Raw genomic sequence first — 22,008 nt, forward strand, 5'->3', positions numbered from 1 at the left:
GGGCAAATAAACTGTGGTATGTTCATTTACTGGAATATTATACAGCATTAAAAAAGCACAGACTAGAGGAAGATACAACAATACAGATGAATCTTTCAAGCACATGTTGAATTTAAAAAGTAAAACACAAAAGAATACAAAGAAAATGTGTATGTAAATGAACAAATTAGACTACATAAATGGATACATTAAACTACTGCTTTGTATAAATGTTCAAATTAAACTATATTGCTTAGATAAGCATACATATTAGAAAATGTAAAGAAAACAAAGAACTAATTATCATAAAAGTCATGATAATGGGTACCTCTAGGAAGGAAGAAAAAAGATATAATTAGAGATACATGAAGAGCTTCCAAGGTCATTCTAGTTCTTACAATGGGTACTACACATTTTGTTTTATGCATGTTTCTACCCCATGGACTGTAGCTCACCAGGCTCCTCTGTCCATGGAATTCTCCAGGCAAGAAGAATGGAGTGGGGAGCCATTCCTTTCTCCAGGGGGTCTTCCTAACCCAGGGATCAAACCTGGGTCTCCTGCATTGCAGGCAGATTCTTTACCATCTGAGACATGAAAGAAGTCCCTCTATATGTATGTAATATACAATAAACTGTTTTTTAAAATATTAAAAATACCATTACACTCCCACCAGGCTGGCAAAATTTTAAAGTTTGACCAAGTTCAATCGAGTGTTGTGCAGAAAGTGAAATACACTAATTCTCACGTATCATAAACCATGTTGAAAATCAGACAACATATGTTAAGTCTATAGGTATGCCAACCCTACCCAGCAATTCCATTCTTAAACATAAACATTAGAGAACTCTTGCAGGTGTGCATCTGAATATGCCCAACCTTCTAGAAGGAAAACAGTGGCCATTTGCATGCATTAGGATTACCAGCGATAAATTCAGCTTAGGTTTGCCTCCTCTGAGAATTCTTCTCTGAGTAGCTCAGGCGGAATGAATAGCTCTGTATTTTGTCCTCCCCATGACTTCTGCTGCTGGTCGTCATGAGTTTAAGACCATATAATCAAGTATCTAATTCCCCTCCCGTTCTCCCTCCAAACCTTAAAACTCAGTGAAGGCAAGGTCTATGGTCTGATTCACCTGACCAATCTTCATGTTATACAAGGAGTACTTTCTAAATGTTTCAAGAGTGTTTTTGAAATTAATGGCTAAAGTATTAAAAATGGGGATGAATTAAAGAATAAAAAGAATTTTAAAAATAAAGGCTCTAGTTCTGAGAGTCCTTTTATGGTTTAAGTATGATAGACTGGGTGTTAATTGGAAGGACTGATGTTGAAGCTGAAACTCCAATACTTTGGCCACCTCATGCGAAGAGCTGACTCATTGGAAAAGACCCGACTCATTGGAAAAGACCCTGATGCTGGGAAGGATTGGGGGCAGGAGGAGAAGGGGATGACAGAAGATGAGATGGCTAGATGGCATCACCGACTCAACAGACACGAGTTTGGGTAAATTCCGGGAGTTGGTGATGGACAGGGAGGCCTGGCGTGCTGCAGTCCATAGGGTCACAAAGAGTTGGACACGAGCGACTGAACTGAACTGAACTGATGAAAGACCAACAGAAATCCCTAAATTTAGGAGCTGACAGTAAAAAATGAAGGCATTCAAGAAGTGGAGAGTTCTACAGATGACTATGGTTCTGGATGCGATCTGGGACTAGAGTAACCTTGAATGCTTTCATATCTCTGTGGAGGTACTCTGAGGTGAACAGTTGGCATTCTCAGAGTTTGAAGATTTCTAGGACTAGAAAAGGGCTCTAAGAAGGATAATATATGACAGGGATTCTACTGTCTCTGTTTTCCACTATAGGGAAAAGTAGAGGCTTGCAAGTGCACCTGAGATTGAGACGTGTGAATGTGGGTCTTTGTAGCAACTTTAAGGTTAGGCTCTTTGTGTTTTGTAGTTCCCTGAAGTTGGGATCCTCAACTAAGAGGTTGGGCTTACTTCTCATTGCAGCGGTGCGTGAGCTGTGTGGCCCAGAAGCCCAAGATAGAGAAGATAAAAGGTGTGACAAGCAACATGGAGATCAGGTTAGCCACAGCCACAATAACGGCATCACTGAGACAGCTGCTGGATGACTGAATGTGCGAGGCTATGGAGACAATGGAGCCAAAGCCGAGGCCCAAGGAACACAAGACTTGGTTCCCTGCTCCGCGCCATACGTTCACGTTGTATATAGCTGATATCTAAAAGGGAGAAGACAAGTGTTAGGGGAAGATGTCAAAGAAGGAGAAGAGAATCTTAAAAGGGTTAAAATGGGGGAGAGGGGACACAGACAGAGATAATGGGGAAAGGATGCCCTAAGAATAGGCAGGAAATGTCCTCCAAGGCCTGATAGGGGAATGAGGAAGATACATCTTACCTTGACAACTGTCATATGGTGAAGGCCAAATACTGCCCCTTCTAGCATTACACTCCGCAGGACAAAACAGAGCATTATGAGACCGCTGGTTGATACCAAGACACACATTATCTGAATTGAGAGTGGGACAAAGCATGTACCAGTGGGAGTCAACCAAAAATCAGCAAAGATCAAAAGTTCTGAATCAGAAATAAGGAGGAGTTAGAAGACAGCTTCTAGCAGGGGTCAGGGGCTACTGGGAGTAAAAAGTCAGAGGGAGTGAAAAATTAGCAAATCAAAGAGTAACAAATTTAGGTGAGGGCCAAAGCATCTGAGAATGTCAAGATATCAAAAAAATGGGTGGCTCACCTTCCCAGTCCACTTGAGGCCATTAAGCATGAAAGCACCAAGAAGACACACGGACATGAATAAAGGCAGGCACAGACTGAACACTGGTGGCCCATTATCCTCAATCCTGTCTGAGGCCTTCAGAGTCATCCGGTACCAGAAGTACAGGGAGGGTGTCGTCCGTGCACATTCAGGATCTGAGGGGACCTGGCTCTGGACATGTCTGCTAGACAGGATGACCCCTCCCCTCTTCTTTATCCGCCCCCACTGCCCCCTCTTCCTTTCCCCTTTCCCCCCATTTCTTCTTCCTTCCACAGTCTTCCTCTTCTTTATCACTCCTTGCTCCTTTCTCCTCTTCCAAATTTCCTCCTACCTCTCTGTTTCCCCGCTTCTCGTCTTTCACTTCCTCCTCACCAAAGCCACTGGCGTTCTCCAGTAAGGGACATTTCTCCCATGGAACTGGATACTGGAAGGACTGACTCAAGTAGAAGAGGATCCAGGCAATGGTCACATTCAAGAACAAGGCATTGATGAAGCACACCTAGGGGCCAGGGAGGAGGTGGCTGAGGAGGAACAGAGGGGTCAGGAAAAAGGAGGGGATTTGACAGAGGACTGGGGAACTGAAGGGATCTGACCCATGGAGGTGCAGCCTTGGGACCCATTCCAAGATGAGGGTTAGGATGGGGAAGGGGTGTAAAGGGTAGGCCTGGGCAGCCCAGGGCTCCTCACCATTAAGCTTGTATACCCTATACCACCAATCCAGGGGCTGATGACCTTCCACACACCAATGTTGCCCTGACGTATCCTCTGACCAGCTGCCATCTCCAGGAAGAGGAGAGGAATCCCAATCAAGAACAGCAAGAAGATGTAGATGATGAGAAAAATGCCTGTGGAGGGGATTCAAGGAGGATCTCTCAGAACCAGCTGGCTTTTTGGTATCTGGACTTCTTCACGGGTACAGAAAAACTCGTTCCCCGCCAGTGATCTCCATCAGGGGCATCTCATCAGGGGTCAACTGTTTGCACATCCCTTACAGTTCCAGGCGTCCAGTTCTTTGGTCTCTAATTCCTGGAAGACCCAAACATCTAGTCTTCACCTCCACCCCTGACCCAGGCTTCTAGCCCCACCATCCTCCTGTTCAGATATTCTATAGCTCTACCCATCTCATGATCCTTCATGTTCAGGCATCTGACTCCTATCCTGCTCAGGATACCAAGTCTTTATCCTCTACAGGCCCCAGAGACCTTGGGAGTTTGAAGTCTAGACAGGCCTCCATCTTATTAGCCCCTTGTGGATCCGTGGCTCCTGGTACCCAGACTTACCACCTCCACTGTGAAGCCACAGGTAGCAAAAACTCCAGAGACTGACAGGCCTCATGGTATAGCCCATCTGGACCAGGAGGTACTCAGCCTTGTTGGACCAGAATGGACGAGTAATGAGGACTTCATTCTTCTCCTCCTCTGGCACCTGAACTTTCTCAGGTAAGAATCTCTGTCTCACGACTGGGGCAGCCTCTGCCCCCATGACAGGGGTTGCCTTGGGATGGCTGGCCCTGCTCTGAGCCTCAAAAGCTTGCGTCTCCCAGGCCTGAGCCCTCATAGCCCGGGCCTCAAAAGCCTGGACCTCAGAGACCCAGGCTGTCAGAGACCAGGTGGCTGTGCTCTTGTCTTCCAAACAGTGACCTCCGGGGGAGCTTTCAGCAGATGAGACTTTGGCCAATGACGTTCCTGAAGCCTGGGCCTCTGTTGTCATTTCAGGGAGACTTTCAGGAGCAGCTCCAACTTTCACAAGGGAGGATTTGATTTTGTGGGTAGACCTGAAGGACACCAAAAAGTAGATTTTAGGTTTTAGAGTAAAAAGATGACTGAGTTACAAAACAATCCTCAATACCTCCTAAGGAAACTTTCCATTTCTCTCCCTGTTGTGTATATGCTAAGCCACTCACTTCAGTCGTGTCCGACTCTGTGCGACCCCATGGACTGCAGCCCGCCAGGCTCCTCTGTCCATGGGATTCTCGAGGCAAGGATATTGGAGTGGGTTGCCATGCCCTCCTCCTGGGGACCTTCCCGACCCAGGGATCAAACCTGCATCTCCTGCATTGGCAGATGGATTCTCTGCCACTGAGCCACCTGGGAAATCCCAGATTCTACCATGCATGTGTGCATGCTAAGTGGCTTCAGTCATATCCGATTCTGTGCAAGCCTATGCACTGTAGCCTGCCAGGCTCCTCTGTCCATGGGATTCTCCAGGCAAGAATACTGGAGTGGGTTGCCATGCCCTCCTGCAGGGGATCTTCTCAACTCAGGGATCAAACCCGTGTCTCTTATGTCTCCTGCACTGGTAGGTGGGTTATTTACCGCTAGCTCCACTGGGAAGACCCATTTCTGTCTCTTCCACCACTGAAATTCAAAGCACAAAAGAATCTTTCACAGAAGTTTTACTTCTTATAAACATTTCAGTGCAAGGGATAAAGACAAATAGCCAAGCTAATAGTGAGGAATTCCACTCAAAAAGTTTCTGAAAACTTTGCGGTACACTCCATACAGAGGATAGTACTATTTATAGTGGGCTTCTGAATCAAAGAAAGGACTTTAACACTAAATCTGCCTGGTAAGCCAATCTTAGGAAAGCTGCTGTACTTCTCTGAGCTGTTTCACCTGTAAAACACTCAGGTTTCTGCTCAAATATCACCTCACCAGAGACGCCTTCCCTGCCAGCCTATCTAGAATAGTAGCTACCTACCCACAACTCTCTCCATCCAACCTACTTTTAGTTTTCTTCACAGCATTTCCCACCTCCTGGTGCGATTATCTCTTGATGATCTAGTCACAGTCTAACCATGCTCCCCACCCCACTGCTCTGTCCCCAACAAGCGGATGGTGCTTTACCTCATATCTGGGGCCACTTTCCTCTCTGTTCTCTGTGCTTCCACCGCTCTGATCTGTTGTTGGCTCTTCAAATGCTCTACAAGAGAACAGGCAAGGATTGTGATGGAAAAGAAAAGGAAAAAAAAAAACAGGATGTGGAAGAGGGGAAGAGAGGGAACTGGAGTTTTCTTTCAGAGGAGGAAAGAGTACGCCACCCAAAAGCAGAGGCAGCGAGTAGGTGCCAAGCCAGCACAAGCACATCTGGGTCACAAGGATAAATCAGCTGTGAGACACACTGCTCACAGAGAGTTCTTAAGCAGCTCAGGAAATGCTTACATTTCAATGATAGGTTAAAAAAAAACAAAACTCAGATGTAAATTTCCATCTTTAGTTCTATTTCTATTACATTTTAAAATGCAATGAAAAAAAAAGAATTTAAAAAAAATGCAAAGAAAGAAAAGGCCAAAAGAAAATACATTAATATATAGAAGACGGGGATTATAGGTATTTTTCTAGCCTTCCCTCTGATTTTAAATCAGTCTAGTAAATTGTCTAAAAGTGTTACTTTAATAATCAAGAAAAAATATGTAAATAAATAAAAACTAAAAATAAAATGATGATACTGGACACAGAAGTCAAATTGAAAGAGCTCCCATCAGCCAAATCTTGGACAACTGGAGCATCAAGATAAATAATAACAGATAAAAACCCACAGAATAAAATAAGAATCTATGAATCCACAGTGATATAAATAAGGAAAAGGAAAATCTCTTCCTTACAGTAAAATACAAACTAATAAATGCATAGGAATGATGAAATTAGAAAATTATCATTTGCCATGAGTAATAATTGACTTGAGCAAGAATTGTTCATCATTGGTCATGCAAGAAAGTTTGACAGGGACAAAAATAAGTGCTTAGTATTAATATGTCTCCCCACAAGATACTCTCCTCCCCATCAAATAGAAAAATAGTATCTTTACAGTGTTAAACACTATCTTAACCACATAATGAAAGTCAATTGATACCATTTGCTTCCTGATATGAGGCACTGAGAAGAACACAACATCATTTCAGTGGTATTCTTGCCAAAAATGTACGATCAGAATCTAATTATGAAGAAATATCACCAACCCAAACTGACGGACATTCTATAAATAACTGACCTCTATTCATTAAAAATGTTGAAGTCAAGAAGACAAGAAAAGACAAAAGAATTTTAAGTCCAAAATGACAATTGTAAGCCTGAAAGTATGTCAAAATAAGAAATTAATGCTGGAACTTGAAAAACATCTGGGTTTGGACTTCTAGTGTCTGATTCTCATGTAAGGAGCTTGTAAGGAGGGCCTGCCACTCCATCTTAATAAGTAAAAATCTAAAAAGACTGAAAAACCAGCAACTCTTGTTGGATCCCTAAGGGAAGTGAGGACAGAGGGAAAATCACTGCCCTTAAGACTGGAGAGACAGACAGGCAAATACAAAAATTCACTGAATAACAATATCAGAGGAAAAAATCCCCTTGGGTTTCCAGCAAGGGAAGGGGGAAAAAGAACCATGTTAGTGTTATCATATTTTCATAATTTAAAAATGAAGAAAAAGAACCATTTTGAACCAATCTAGAACACTCTGTTCTTAATAATGCTTGCCCTCAAGAGAAACTAGTCAACCAGAGCCTCATCTGTTAATATCAGAGTCAAATTGACCTAGGGTAAGGAAATACCCAACTCCAGCCCACTCTAGACACCCTGTCCCACCTAAAAGGGAAGGGGAAAAACAAAAACCTGAGAAACATTTGTACAGTTCACAGTCCAGAAACACAGGCACTAAAAGACTGAGATCTAGTCACAGGATTACTGAACATTTCCCCTTGTCCTACAGCTCACCACATTACTAAAGGCTGATTTACAGCAGTTTACCATTACATCAAGTTCACGCTATCAAGGGAAAAATTAAAAGGCACACCAAAAAGTAAAAAAACCAATTTGAAGAGAGAACAAGGATTAGAACCAGACATGGTTGAGATGTTGAAATCATCAGACCAGGGATTTGAAATAATTATGGTTAATATGTTAAGGGCTCTAATAGATTAAGTAGACAGCATGCAAGAACAGATGGGCAATGTGAGCAGAAAGATGGAAATCCGATGAAAGAACCAAAAAGGACTGACAGAGATTTTAAAAAATACTGTAACAGAAATGAAAAATATTTTTGATAGGTTTTATTTGTAGACCAAACATGGCTGAGAAAATAATCTTTGAGCCTGAGAATATCTCGAATAGAAGCCTCCAAATCTGAAAAGCAAAGAGAACAAAGACTGAAAATCAGCAGGCAGAAAATAAGTAAAGATATAGTTAAACTCAACAATACCACCAATCAAAACGATATAACTGGCATTTACAGATTACTTCATCCAGTAACAGCAGAATACACATTTTCCTCAAGTTCATTCGCCACAACAGACTACATTCTGAGCCATAAAACACCTTAACAAATTTCAGATTTGTTATTTGAAGTCATACAATGTCTGCCTTCAGTCCACAATCAAATTAAACTAGAACTAGATGAAATAGACTGATTCCTTGAAAGACACAGCCTTCCAAAACTCATACAAGAAGAAACAATCTAAATAGGTCTGTCTCTATTAAAGAAGTTGAACAAATAATAACCTTCCAAAACAGAAAGCACAAGAACCAGATGGGTTCACTAATGAATTCTACCAACAACTTAGGGAAGACACTATACTGATTTTCTACAATCTCTTGAAGGATAGAAGCAGAGGGAATAATTCTATGAGACCAGCATTATCTAGACACCAAAACAAAGATATTACAGAAAAAGAAAACTATTAATTAATATCTCTCATAAACATAGTTGCAAAAATCCTCAACAAAATATTAGCAAATACAACCCAACAATGTATAAAAAGAATTATACATCTTGACCAAGTAGGACTTATCCCATGTATCCCATGTAGATAAGGCTGAATGAATACAACATTCAAAAAGCAATTAATGCAACAACAGGCCCATGAAAAGATGCTCAACGTCATTAATTATTAGAGAAATGCAAACCAAAACTATAATGAGGTACCACCTCACACCAGTCAGAATGGCTATCATTTTAAAAATCTACAAATAACAAATGCTGGAGAGGGTGTAGAAAAAAGGGTCTCTACCCCTCCTACATTATTCGTGGGAATGTAAATTGGTGCAAGTCACTATGAAAAACAGTATGGAGGCTTCTCAAGAAACTAAAAATAAAGTAGCCATATGATCCAACAATCTTGCTCCTGGGTATATATCCAGACCAGATAAAACTATAACTCAAAGAGATACATGCACTCTAAAGTTCATAGCAGCACTACTTACGATAGCCAAGACATGGAAGCAATCTAAATGTCCATCTACAGATAACAGCATAAAGAAAATATGGTATAAATACACAATGAAATACTACTCAGCCATTAAAAAGAATGAAATAATGTCATTTAATGGGTGGACCTAGAGATTATCATGTGTGCTTAGTCGTTCAGTCATGTCTGACTCTGTGACACCATGGACTGCAGCCCACCAGGCTCCTTGGTCCATGGGGATTCTCCAGGCAAGAATATTAGAGTGTGTTGTCATGCCCTCCACCAGGGGATCTTCCCAACCCAGGGATCAAACCCAGGTCTTCCACACTGAGCCACCAGGGAAGCCCAAGAATACTAGAGTGGGTAGTCTATCCCTTCTCCAGGGGATTTTTCCCAACCCAGGAATCAAACCAGTCCTCTCGCATTGCAGGTGGATTCTTTACCAGCTGAGCCCAGAGATTACCAGCTGAGTGACCAGGGAAGCCCAGATAAGCGTAAATCAGAAAAAGAAAGACAAATAACATATGATACCATTTATATGTGAAATCTATCAATAAAGTAAGACACAAATGAACTTATCTATGAAACAGAAACAGATTCAGAGACACAGAGGACAGACATATGGCTGCCAAGGAGGAGATGGGGCGGGGGAGGATAGGACTGAGAGTTTGCAATGAGTAGATGCAAACTGTATATGAAAACCATATACAAGATGAATAAAGAACCATGTCCTGTTGTATGGCACAGGGGACTATATACAATATCCTATGATAAAACCTAATGGCAAAGTATATGAAAAATGTATACATGTATAACAGGATCACTTTGCTGAACATCTGAAACTTAAAAAACATAGCAAATCAACTTTACTTCAGTAAAATTTTTAAAAAATAAAATAAAATTGTCAAGCAGAACTGCATTAAATTTCACTGGATGGTCTAATGATATAACAGAAAAAACAGTAAACTTCAAGATGCACTCATATAAATCATCTAATTTCTGAAAGAAAAAGAGGGAGGAAAACACGAAAGTCATAATCTTAGGGACCTGGGTGGCCAATCAAAAGATCTAACAATGGATAAGTAGTGGCCTTAAAGGAGAGAAAAGAATGAAAATAGGTCAGAAAAACATATTTGAAGAAATAATGGCGGAAAACTCCCCAAATTTGGTGAGATAGATTTTTATTTAAAGAAGCTTAAAGAGTGCCACATAGGATAAACACAAAGAGAAAAATGTCAAATATGAGCACCGTAAATCTGCTGGAAATCAAAGATAAAGAGAAAAATCTTGAAGGCAGCCACAGAAAAAGAACACATTACATACAAGGGAACAGTACTAAATTCTATGTACTTGTCATCAGAAGTTATGGAGGCCAAAGGGAATGGAACAATATCTTCAAAGCACAAAAAAAGGGGAAAAAAGACTGCCCATCAGAATTCTATAATCAATAAAAATATCCTTAAAAAAAAACAAAGAAGAAGCTGCAGACTTCCCTGATGGTCCAGTGGTCAAGAATGGACCTGGCAATGAAGGGGTCACAGGGTCAATCCCTGGTCCAGGAAAATCCCACATGCTGCAGGGCAGCTAAGCCTGTGGGCCACAACTACTGAAGCCTGTGCATCGTAGAATACTCCGCAACAGGAGAAACCACCACAACGAGAGAGAAAGACCACATGCAGCAACAAAGACCCAGCACAGCCCAAAATAAATAATTAATTAATTTTTAAAACAGATTTTAAAAATTTTTTAAAGTTTGTTCTTTAAAAAGGAGACCAAACAAAAACATATTCAAATAAAGAAAGACTCAGAGAATTCATCACAGCAGACCCACAAAACAAAAGATGATGAAATTAGTTCTGAGAATGAAGGTAACAATATCAGAGGGAAATTCAGATCTTCAAGAACAAATAATGTTGGAGACTGTAGGTGGGAAACAGTAAAACTATATTTTCCCCTTACTTCTTTAAAATACATATGAATTTTTAAAACAAAACTTACTTGTGAATTTTTAAAACAAAATTATAATTTTAAAAAACAAAAATTATAATTGTACCAATCATAAAAAAGAACAAAATAATGCCATTTGCAGCAACATGGATGGACCTAGAGATCGTCATACTGAGTGAAGTAACTCAGACAGACAAAGACAAATATCATAAGATATCTCTTATATTTGGAATCTAAAAAATGGTACAAATGAACTTATTTACAAAACAGAAATAATGTCATAGATATAGAAAATAAACTTATGGTTACCAATGGGGGAAGGGAGGGACAGATAAATTGGGAGATTAGGACTGACGTATACATACTACTATATATAAAATACATAGTTAATAAGCACAAGGAACTTTACTTAATACTCTGTAATGATGTATATGAGAAAAGAATCTAAAAAGAGTGGAGATATATATATATACATATATATATACACATATATATGTATGTATAACTAATTGAGAGTCCCTTGGACTGCAAGGAGATCCAACCAGTCCATCCTAAAGGAGATCAGTCCTGGGTGTTCATTGAAGGGACTGATGTTGAAGCTGAAATTCCAATACTTTGGCCACTTGATGCACAGAGCTGACTCATTTGAAAAGACCCTGATGCTGGGAAAGATTGAGGGCAGGAGGAGAAGGAGATGACAGAGGATGAGATAGTTGGATGGTATCATCGACTCGATGGACATGGGTTTGGGTGGTCTCTGGGACTTGGTGATGGACAGGGAGGCCTGGCGTGCTTCGGTTCATGGGGTCGCAAAGAGTCGGACACAACTGAGCGACTGAACTGAACTGAATTGATTCACTTTGCTGTACAGCAGAAACTAACACAACATTATAAATCAACTATACTCCAATAAAAATTAATTAGAAAACAAACAAAAAGTTTATAAGTTGTAGGCTTTATACTGCATAGTAGATTGAAAGTAGAAAAAATGTGAAAAACACTTTGAAAGCAGTGGGGCATACACTGGACATATACAATTGCAAGATATCTACATCATCTGTGAATTGATAAAATATTCTCTCTAAATAGACTATAAAAAATTAAGAATATGACTTGTAATCCCTAGACAACTGCTAAATAAATGTTACAAAGAGTTACAGTTACCAAAGCAAAAGATAAATTTAAATGAATACTAAAAAACTATTCAAACTATCTAAAAGAAGATAGAAAAAACAGAAGCCTAAAATGGACAAAAAGAAAAATAATAAAATGGAAGACTAAAATCCAACCATATCATTTACATTAAAGGTTTTTAATTTAAGCATTCCAATTAAAAGGCAAAATTCGTCAGGATGAATAAAAAAGCCAGACCCAATTATATGCTTGTGAAGAGATATGCTGTTAAGTTCAAAGATACAGACAGATGAAATTCAACTACTAGAAAAAGTTATATCATGCAAAACTTTTTTCGAGTAGGTAAGTCTTTATTTTTCACACACCATTCTCAAACATACTATTGTGTGTGTGCGTGTGCTCAGTCACTCAGTCATGTTCGACTCTTTGTGACCCCATAGACTATAGCATGCCAGTCTCCTCTGTCCATGGAATCTCCCAGGTAAGGAGACTAGAGTAGGTTACCATTTCCTTTTTCAGGGGATCTTCCCGACCCAGGGATTGAACCTACAATGGCAGGCGGATTCTTTACCACTGAACCACCAGGGAAGCCCAGTGGCCCTATTAGTATGACAAAATTATGTTTGAGATAAAGAATATTATCAGATATAAAGAAGGACATTTATTCATAACAAAAGGTCAATTCATCATGAAGGTAATATTTACAAATGTGTTCAAACATAAACGTCTCAAAATACATGAAGCAAAGGTTTACAAAAATTAAAGAAAAAATAAATTCCAAAATCATAATATTAATAGAAGTTAGCACTCTTTCAGTAACTGGCAGGAAAAAAGACGACGAAAATATCAGTAAAGATGAAGATCCAAAAACGCTATCAGCAGCTTTGGCCTAATTGATATTTATAGAACCTCAGAACTGCAGAACACGCATCGACCATAAAACACATATCAATAAATTCTTGAGGATTAAAATCACAGAGTATATTCTCTGACTACATGTTAGTAAATTTAAAATCAATACCAACATATTTAAGAAAACTTCAAATACTTGGAAATTGAAGAAAACTGGAACTTTCCTTGATGGTCCAGTGGCTAAGACTTTGTGCTCCCAATGCAGGGGGTCCAGGATTCAATCCCCAGTCAGGGAAGCAGATTCTACATTCTGCAACTTAAGATCCCGAATGCCACAACAAAAATAAAAAATCCCGTGTGCCACAACTGAGACTTGGCACAGCCAAATAAATAAAATATTTTTTAAAAGAATATATTACTAAACAATCCAGAGGTCAAAGAATAAATCACAAAAAATATTGTAAAAAATTTGAAACTGAAGGATAATAAAATTATAAAATGCCAAAATTTGTGGAATATAGCAAAAGCAATGCTTTGAGAGAATTTTATAACTTTACACGCTGACATTAGAACAGAAAAGAGGTTTAAAATCATTGTCTGAGGGATTGCTCTGGTGGTCCGGTGGTTAAGAATCCACCTGCCAAGGCAGTGGACACTGGCTCAATCCCTGGTCCAGGAGCTCAAATCCCACATGCCCACGGGGCAACTAAGCCCATGTCCCACAGCTGCTGGGCCCACGTGCCATAGAGCCCATTCTCCACCATAAGAGAAGCCACCACAGTAAGAAGCCTGGGCACCGCGACTAGAGAGTAGCCCCTACTCACCACCACTGGACAAAGGCCGAGTGCAGCAACAGAGAACCCAAGCGCCACCCTGAAGACCCAGTGCAGCCAGAAATAAATGAATAGAGGGTGGAGCAGAAAACAGACAGCTGGGCAAAGTAAGAAAGCCAAAACTGGTTCTTTGAAATGATCAACAAAATGGGTAAACCCCACAACAGACTGATTGGACAAAAAGAGATATGTACATCACCAATATTGGGGATGAAAGAGGATTATTACTACATATCCTATAGATATTAAAAGGACAATAAGAAAATATTTCATGCCAACAAACTTAACAACTTAGATGAAATGGGGGAACTCCTTAAAAATACAACTTAACAAAATTGATATCAATGACATGGGAAATCTGTACAGTCCTATGACTATTAAATAAATTGCATTCCTTATCAAAATCCCTCCCACCGAGAAAATTTCAGGCCCAGATGGTTTCAATTAGTGAATTTCATAGAATATTGGAAGAAAAAAATAACACCAAGTTTAAGTACTTTCGAAAACAGAAGAAAAGGAAACACTTCCCAGTCCATTTTATAAGGCTACCATCACCCTAATGACTAAACTTGATAAAGATATTAGTAAAAGAGACCATTTAAGACCAGTATCTTCATGAACATAGATGAAGACAAAAATCCTCAACAAAAATTACAAAGCAAATCCTGAAGTATACAAAAGGGGTCATAATTAATGATAACATGGAGTTTGTCCCAGAAATGCATGGTTGATTTAACATATAAAAGTAGCAATGTAGCGAACTTCCCTGGCAGTCCAAAGCTTAAGATTCCGTGCTCCCAATGCAGGTGTGCTGCTTTGACCCTTGATTGGAGGACTAAGATCCTGCACATCCCACCACGTGGCAAAAAAAGTAGCAATGTAATTCGGAAACAAACCCATAAGCATATGGACTTTGATTTTTGAAACAGAGTACAAAGACATCCAACTGGAAAAGAAAAGTCCTTTCTGGAATAACTGAATTATCCAAATAGGAAAAAAAAAAGAATGAAACTCAAATCCTATTTCATGCTATACACAAAGACTAATTTTATATGAATCATCAATCTAAACGTAAAATCTAATACTAAAAAGCATTTGAAAGAAAACCTAAGAGCCTCCGACAGGCGCAGAGTCACTTCTGGAAGTAACATCATGATGGCTGCCCAAGGAGAACCCCAAGTTCAGTTCAAACTTGTATTGGTTGGTGATGGTGGTACTGGAAAACTACCTTCAGGAAACGTCATCTGACTGGTGAATTTGAGAAGTATGTAGCTACCTTGGGTGTTGAGGTCTATCCTCTCTTGTGTTCCATACCAACAGAGGACCGATAAGTTCAAAGTATGGGATACAACCAGTCAGGAGAAATTTGGTGGACTGAGAGATGGCTATGATATACAAGCTTAGTGTGCCATTATAAGGTTTGATGTAACATCAAGAGTTTACTTACAAGAATATGCCTAACTGGCATAGAGATCTGGTAGGAGTGTGTGAGAACATCCTGATTGTGTTGTGTGGCAACAAAGTGGATATTAAGGACAGAAAGGTTAAGGCAAAGCCAATTGTCTTCCACCAAAAGAAGAATCTTCAGTACTATGACATTTCTGCCAAAAGTAACTACAACTTGGAAAATCCCTTCCTCTGGCTTACCAGAAAACTGACTGGAGACCCTAACTTGGAGTTTGTCGCCATGCCTGCTCTTGCCCCGCCAGAGGTGGTCATGGACCCAGCCTTGGCAACACAGTACAAGCGTGATTTAGAGGTTGCTCAGACAACTGCTCTCCCAGATGAAGATGATGACCTGTGAGAAAGTGAGGCCGGGGCCCAGCGTCAGAAGTCTAGTTATATAGGCAACTGTCCTGTGATGTCAGCGGTGCAGGTTGTTTGCCACTTTATTAAATAGCTAAGCAGAACGTGTGCTTAATCTTTGGATGCTAAAGGAGATGGATGGGTTTTGGGGTGAATGCGGCAGTTAAAAAAAAAAACCTTCATTTTTTGGACCTGCATATTTAGGTGTTTTGGAATGCAGTTGTTTCCTCCTTGAGTTTCAAATATAAGACTGCTGCAGTCACATGACAATAATGAGAAGTGGAACCTTGTTTGTTATTGTCATTCCCATTCCTTTTCCTTTAGAATCAGAATAAAGTTGTGTTTCAAATATCAGGAAAAAAAAGAAAAGAAAACATGAGAGAGTACCTTCATGACTTAAGGGTAGGCAAAAGTTTCAAATGTAGAATATAAAGTGCAATAATATTTAGAATTAATCATTTAGATTTCACAAAGTTAAAAAAACTCTGCTCATCAAGAAACTTAAGAAAATTAATAGGCAAAGTCAGAGACTAGGAGAAAATGATCCTGAGATACATAGATGACAAAAGACTTGTGTTTAGGGAATATAAAGAACTACTGCTTAATTAAAAGATATAAAACAGTAATAGGGGTATAAGAGGTACAAACTACTATGTACATAATAAATAAACTACAAGGATATATTGTACAACACATGGAATATAGACAATATTTTTTAATAACTATATAAAGAGCATAACCTTTAGAACTTGTGAATCACTATGTTGTACATTTGCAACTTATGTAATATATCAACTATATGTCAAATTTTAAAAGACGTACAATTAGGACTTCCCTGATGGTCCAGGTGTTAAGAATCCACCTGCTAACGAAAAGAACACAAGTTTGGTGCCTGATCCTAGAAGATTCCACATGTCTCCAGGCAAATAAGCCCACGCACCGCAACTACTGAACCCACACCCCCTAGAGCCTGTGCTCTGCCACAGGAGCCGCCACAATGAGAAGCCCTTGCGCTGCAACTAGGGAACAGCCTGTACAGCAACAGACCCAGCGGAGCCAAAAAAGAAAAATAAATAAGTAAAAATTATTAAAAAAGCAAAGAAAGCACAAGTAACCAGTACCAGAAATAAAAGAAGGGGACATTATTATAGATGCTGCAGATATCAAATAATAATAATAAATATTAACATTATTGTACCAATAAATTTTAAAAATAGATGAGATACTCAAATACCTTTTAAAAATTAACCAAAGAACTATCTCAGGAGAAATACAGAACCCCCAAAGTCCCGTAGCCATTAAATAACTGGAAAATCTTTTAAACACACGTGTTCATGTACACACTTACACACACATATATGCAAACCTTTCTAATACCAGGTTGTCCGTAATGGCAAATTTTACTGATGTTTAAGAAAGATATGCTTGTCTAGAAAACAGAAAGAGGAACACTCCCCAACTTATAAGACCACATCAACCTTGATACCAAAATTCATGTGAAAATTTTGAGTTTCAGCCAAAAAATAGCTGAAATACTTCTGAATAAAAACAAAGTGAGAAATCATGCTCTAACAAGTGTTAAATTTTATTATAAATTTGTAGTAAGACAGTGTGGATACAAGGATACAAGGACAAACAGACTAGTGGAAAAGAATAGAGAGCCTGAAATTAGACCCATCTTTATACGGAGTCTGATACATGAGAGATATGCCTTAGCAGATCTGTGAGTAGGGGGTGAACTTCTCAATAAATCATGCTGGACCAACTGGGCGTCCAGACAGAAAAAAAAAGAAAAATTGGCCCCTACCTCAAATGACAGTCCATGGGGTCGCAGAGTTGGATATAACTGAAGCAACTTAGCAAGCACCTCAAAGGACGTGCAAAAATCAATCTCACATGGAAAAAAGAAATAAATGTGAAAAGCAATACTATGAAATTCTAGAAAAGAATGGAGGCTCACTGTTATACTACTCCAGGGAACAATATTACTGATGATGCAAACGGTGCCCTTTAAAGCACAACACCTTGGTGTTTCTCATAAAAGATACAATGACCATAAAATTTCAATTTGGGGACGTCCCTGGTGGCACAGTGGATAAGACTCCACCTGCCAATGTAGAGGACGGGAGTTCAATCCTTGGTTAAGGAAGAACCCACAGGCTGTGCAGCAACTAAGCCCGTGCCCCACAACTATCGAGCTTGTGCTCTAGAGCCTGGGAACCACAACTACTGAAGCCGGCATGCTGCAGCTACTGAAGCCTGCCCACCTAGAGTCCATGCTCCACAAGAGAAGCCACCGCAGCGAGCAGCCTTCGTACCACAAGGCAGGCCCAGCGCAGCCAAAAATGAAACAAACAATGAAATTATTTTTTAAACTTCCATTTGATACATTCCACTACATTAAAATTTAAAACAGCTTTTCATCAAAAGGCTCCAGAAGGAGAAAAGAAAGAAAAACCGCAGAGTGGGAGAATATATCCGCAACCTACATAACAACAAATGACTAATATTCAAAAGATATAAAGAACATCTACAAATTAAGAAGAAAAGGACAGACAACCCAATAGGAAAATGGGCAAGGGGCTTGAGAAGCACTTCAAAAATATTTTATAATATCTAAATATGTATCAAATAATTCATTAAACGATTCCAATAAATATTATAAATTCTATGTCATTAACAGTCAATGAAAGGTAATTAAAATAACAATGAAACACCACTGCACACCAACCAGATTGGGGAAAAAATGGAAAGTTTAATAATACCAGGTATTGGTGAGATGTAGAACAACCAGAAAGTCTCATCCTTAATTAATGTCAGTGTAAATGGTTATAACTACTTCGGAGAACAACCTAGTACCAGTAGTAAAATTGAATACACACATACACTATGGCCCAACAACTCCCAATATATTCTCCAGAGAAATTCTTTCACTTGAGCCAAAGAATACAGTAATAATTAATGATAACATATTGTGCTTGCTTTGTGTTGGGCACTGTTCTAAATGCTCTATATTTTTAAATTACATTACTCTTCACCATAACCGTGTAAGGTAGGTACTATTATTACTCCCATTTGACAAAAGAGAAAAAGCTGAAACACAAAGAAGTTACACAGCTTCTTCAATGGTACACCACCCATGAGTGGTAGTCAGCATTACAGTTTGGTTTCAGAAACAGCTCTTAACCAACTACGTTCTTCTACTTCTCACAAGAATGTTTTCAGAAACATTATTCATAACTGTCACAAAGCTGAAAAAACACAAGTGCCCATCAACAGTAAAGTGCATAAATCATAGACTTTTCAATCAAAAGAATACTATCCATATGTGAAGAAAATAAAGGAACTATAGCTACATGCAACAGTATAAATAAATTTCACAATGTTGAGCAGAAGAAGCACAATATAAAATATTCTAGACAGAGAATCCATAGTTCTAAGTTGAAAACAGAAGCAAAACCATGGCAAAAGTATAAAGAAAATCAAGGAGATGATCAGCACAAAAGTCAGACTTGAAGTTATCTCTAAAAGGTAAGAAGGGATAATGACAGATCTTCCAGAGTCACGGTAACATTCTATTTCTTGATCTGGGGGGCAGTTACACCGATACAAGTTTTATAATTATTCATTTAAAACTGTTTATACATTCTAAGCCCTTTGATGGCTGCAGATTTCATGATTTAGAATGTTAGAAATAAAATAGAAAAGAAGAAATGGCCAGAGAACAAGGAGAAACACCAGAAGGAAATGCTGTCACGAAAAGGAAAAAGTAACAAAGAACCTCCAATTATCAATGCAAATCAAGTAAGATAAATCCTAAAGTGTATCCATAGGGAATTCTTTCATTTGGGTTTTTCTTTTAGTGACTTTTATTCTTCAAAGGTAGTGAAAAACCCATGTAGCATATTGTTATCAAATGTTAAATCATTCATAACAGTATGTGTCTTAATACTTCTTACTTTTTTTTAATTTATTTTAATTGGAGGCTAATTCCTTTACAGTTATTGTGGTGGGTTTTGCCATACAGTGCCATGAATTAGCCACGGCTGTACATGTGGCTGTACAAATGTGTCCCCTGCCTCCCCCCACCCCACTCCCACCTCCCTCCCCATCCCATCCCTCTGGGTTGTCCCAGTGCACCGGCTTTGAGTGCCCTGCTTCATGCATCGACCAGAAATCTTAATTAGATTTGTCCAAAAATTAACCAAGTTGAGGAAGCTGGAGACATTTCTCAGATAGCCAGCAGCTTACTTAAGAAACGCAAATCTTCACTATTACCAGATGGTTTGCCAGCAGCTGAAATGAACCATAACTCAAATAACAGGAAGTACTTCTGATTCCCCTAATTCATGTTAACACTTACCCCGACACTGAGTTCCACTAAAAAAAGGAAAACTGTGTTCATGAAAAATAAATCCACCTTTCTTGGAAACATTCAAAAAGTGTAAACTGGTCAATTTAGCAGAATCTACAAGTTTTCTGGTAAATTGGTAAATTTGACTCTTACTGAGAGAACTAATTTTCGGCGAACAGATTCTGCAAACGGGCCACCTGCGACCCCGTGAAAGCCCCTTTGTGTCCTTGCAGCCGAGAGGCCCTGATGGTGGCCCAACGCCTGACACCCTACCTCATCCTTCCCGGCAAAGACTCTCCTCAACCATTGCTTCCAGGAAGCTCTCCGAGCTCCTGGAAATGCCCCTTTACCTCTTCCCCTGTGACTATAAACCCCAAAACGAAAGGAGGGAGCTGGTGTCCAGCTTCCTCAAGAAAAAAGCAATAACTTCGTCCCCAACAGGCCGGTGAAGAGGCTGGACCCGGTCTCTGCAGCCTGGGAGCCTGAACCCATCGGCTTCCCTGGTTGGGCGGGGACCGCTGGCCTGCGGCCCACGAAGGTCGCGCCTTGGGGCGGCCTCAAAGTCGAATCTGGTGAGCCAAGGGGCTGACACCAGTTTCCCAGGTTCTATGGGAGAAAAAAGGAGGGTTCTCTCAGGCCGTTTGACCCCTCAGCTCCACAGAGCCCGCGCAGTCTGGGAGGCTCCGGCCGGTGGCCTGTTATCCCTTGGCGGAGTCCGATGACCTCAGGGCATGACGTCCAACCTCACACACCCGAGATTTATGAGCGTTTCAGGGATCCCATAGGCGCCAATTTCACCTCACCCTCGAGGCCTGGGCTCTTCAGTCTGGTCAGGCAGGCGAAAATGAGGGTGTACAAGGCTCAACTGAGAAGCTTAGCGACCGGGGCCTCAGGCCCCACAGGCCTCATCTCGCGCCGCTCCTCGCTCTACCTCTTGGTGCCTGTGCCGCATTCTTCTGCGCGCATGCGCGTCCCACGGACAGGCGCGAGCGACTCCGTGGCGCCGCTCTTCAACAGCTATCTCCCTCCCTGCACATGTAAGCGGCTCCCTGCCCATGTAAGCGGCTCCCTGCCCATGTAAGCGCCTCCCTGCACATGTAAGCGGCTCCCTGCCCATGTAAGCGCCTCCCTGCACATGTAAGCGCATGTACACACATGCGCCTACTTCCACGCATGCGTGCGTCCATCCCTCCTTTATGTTCCCATTTAGACCCGGTGCCCAATCCCTTCCCTTTCTACCTCCCTGCACAGTTCAGTCCAGGCTCTAAGGGGAGTCCCTAGGCTGAAGCACTGGCTTCACTTCCACTTCCCCGAGTAATGTGGAAGCCCTAAGGGTGAGGTGGAATCGTTCTTCCCATTCATTTCTTCTTGCCTTCTAACCTTTTGACAGTAATACTTAAGGCTTCCATACTACTAGCCAAACCTTAAATATATGTCCAATAAGACAGATGGGGACCTTGCCTTCAGAGTTCAGTAATTTGCTAGGCTTACAGAGAAGAATCGAAAACCCAAGATTTACTCAAAATTGCTGGTCTTAGGACTGCCTTGATATTCTTAAAAATGAAGGACCTCAATTATTTTTGTGGGTTATATTTATATAGATTGTGTTTATGTGAGCTATATTTATCAATATTAAAATGAGAAATTTCTGGAATGTGTATTGGCATCATAACACAAAAATCCATTGCGTTAACATAAATAACATTTTTGATAACTAATTTCCACACCAAAAATAATTTAGTGAGAAGAGTATTTTACATTTTTGCAAATCTCTTTTAACACCTGGCTTAATAGACGGCAGTTGCATTATCATATGTCCTTGGGGTGTGTGTGGGGGGGGTGTGACTTGTCAAAATAGTTCACATGCTGTAGCTTCTAAAACACATCACTGTATACTCAAGAGAAAGTGAGAGTGAAAAGGCAAATAACATCTTAATAGTATTATGAAAATAATTTTCACTTCATGAACCCGTGAAAGTGTCTCAGTCCCTAGGCCACATTCTGAGAACCACAGGCTTAGATCATTATGACTGAACAAAAAGATATAAAGAAAAATGCTAGGTGCTATAAAAACACATCACAATCTGGGGGAAATTATCCAATCCTTCAACTCAGAGACCTAATTTGGAGAAAGCATGACTGAGC

At 40.2% G+C, this 22,008-nt stretch overlaps 1 protein-coding gene and 1 pseudogene across 1 annotated transcript in view; one reads left to right on the forward strand and one right to left on the reverse strand.

Annotated features, from left to right (window-relative positions):
- SLC6A16 (solute carrier family 6 member 16) overlaps nucleotides 1-20,792 on the reverse strand; it is a 59,181-nt gene extending 38,389 nt beyond the window's left edge. Inside the window, exons 1-8 of the mRNA XM_060398156.1 lie at nucleotides 19,873-20,792; nucleotides 5,608-5,683; nucleotides 4,042-4,535; nucleotides 3,449-3,606; nucleotides 3,134-3,260; nucleotides 2,741-2,916; nucleotides 2,393-2,503; nucleotides 1,975-2,216 (exon numbers count right to left, since the gene is read on the reverse strand). Of these exons, the coding sequence (XP_060254139.1) occupies nucleotides 1,975-2,216; nucleotides 2,393-2,503; nucleotides 2,741-2,916; nucleotides 3,134-3,260; nucleotides 3,449-3,606; nucleotides 4,042-4,535; nucleotides 5,608-5,612 (1,313 nt within the window). The 5' untranslated portion in view covers nucleotides 5,613-5,683; nucleotides 19,873-20,792. The remainder of the gene's footprint in view (nucleotides 1-1,974; nucleotides 2,217-2,392; nucleotides 2,504-2,740; nucleotides 2,917-3,133; nucleotides 3,261-3,448; nucleotides 3,607-4,041; nucleotides 4,536-5,607; nucleotides 5,684-19,872) is intronic.
- On the forward strand, nucleotides 14,859-15,509 carry LOC105608430 (GTP-binding nuclear protein Ran-like; annotated as a pseudogene).
- Nucleotides 20,793-22,008: the final 1,216 nt, after the last annotated feature.

The sequence above is a fragment of the Ovis aries genome, chromosome 14 (genome assembly GCF_016772045.2).
Source record: "Ovis aries strain OAR_USU_Benz2616 breed Rambouillet chromosome 14, ARS-UI_Ramb_v3.0, whole genome shotgun sequence".
NCBI classification, from domain to species: domain Eukaryota; kingdom Metazoa; phylum Chordata; class Mammalia; order Artiodactyla; family Bovidae; genus Ovis; species Ovis aries.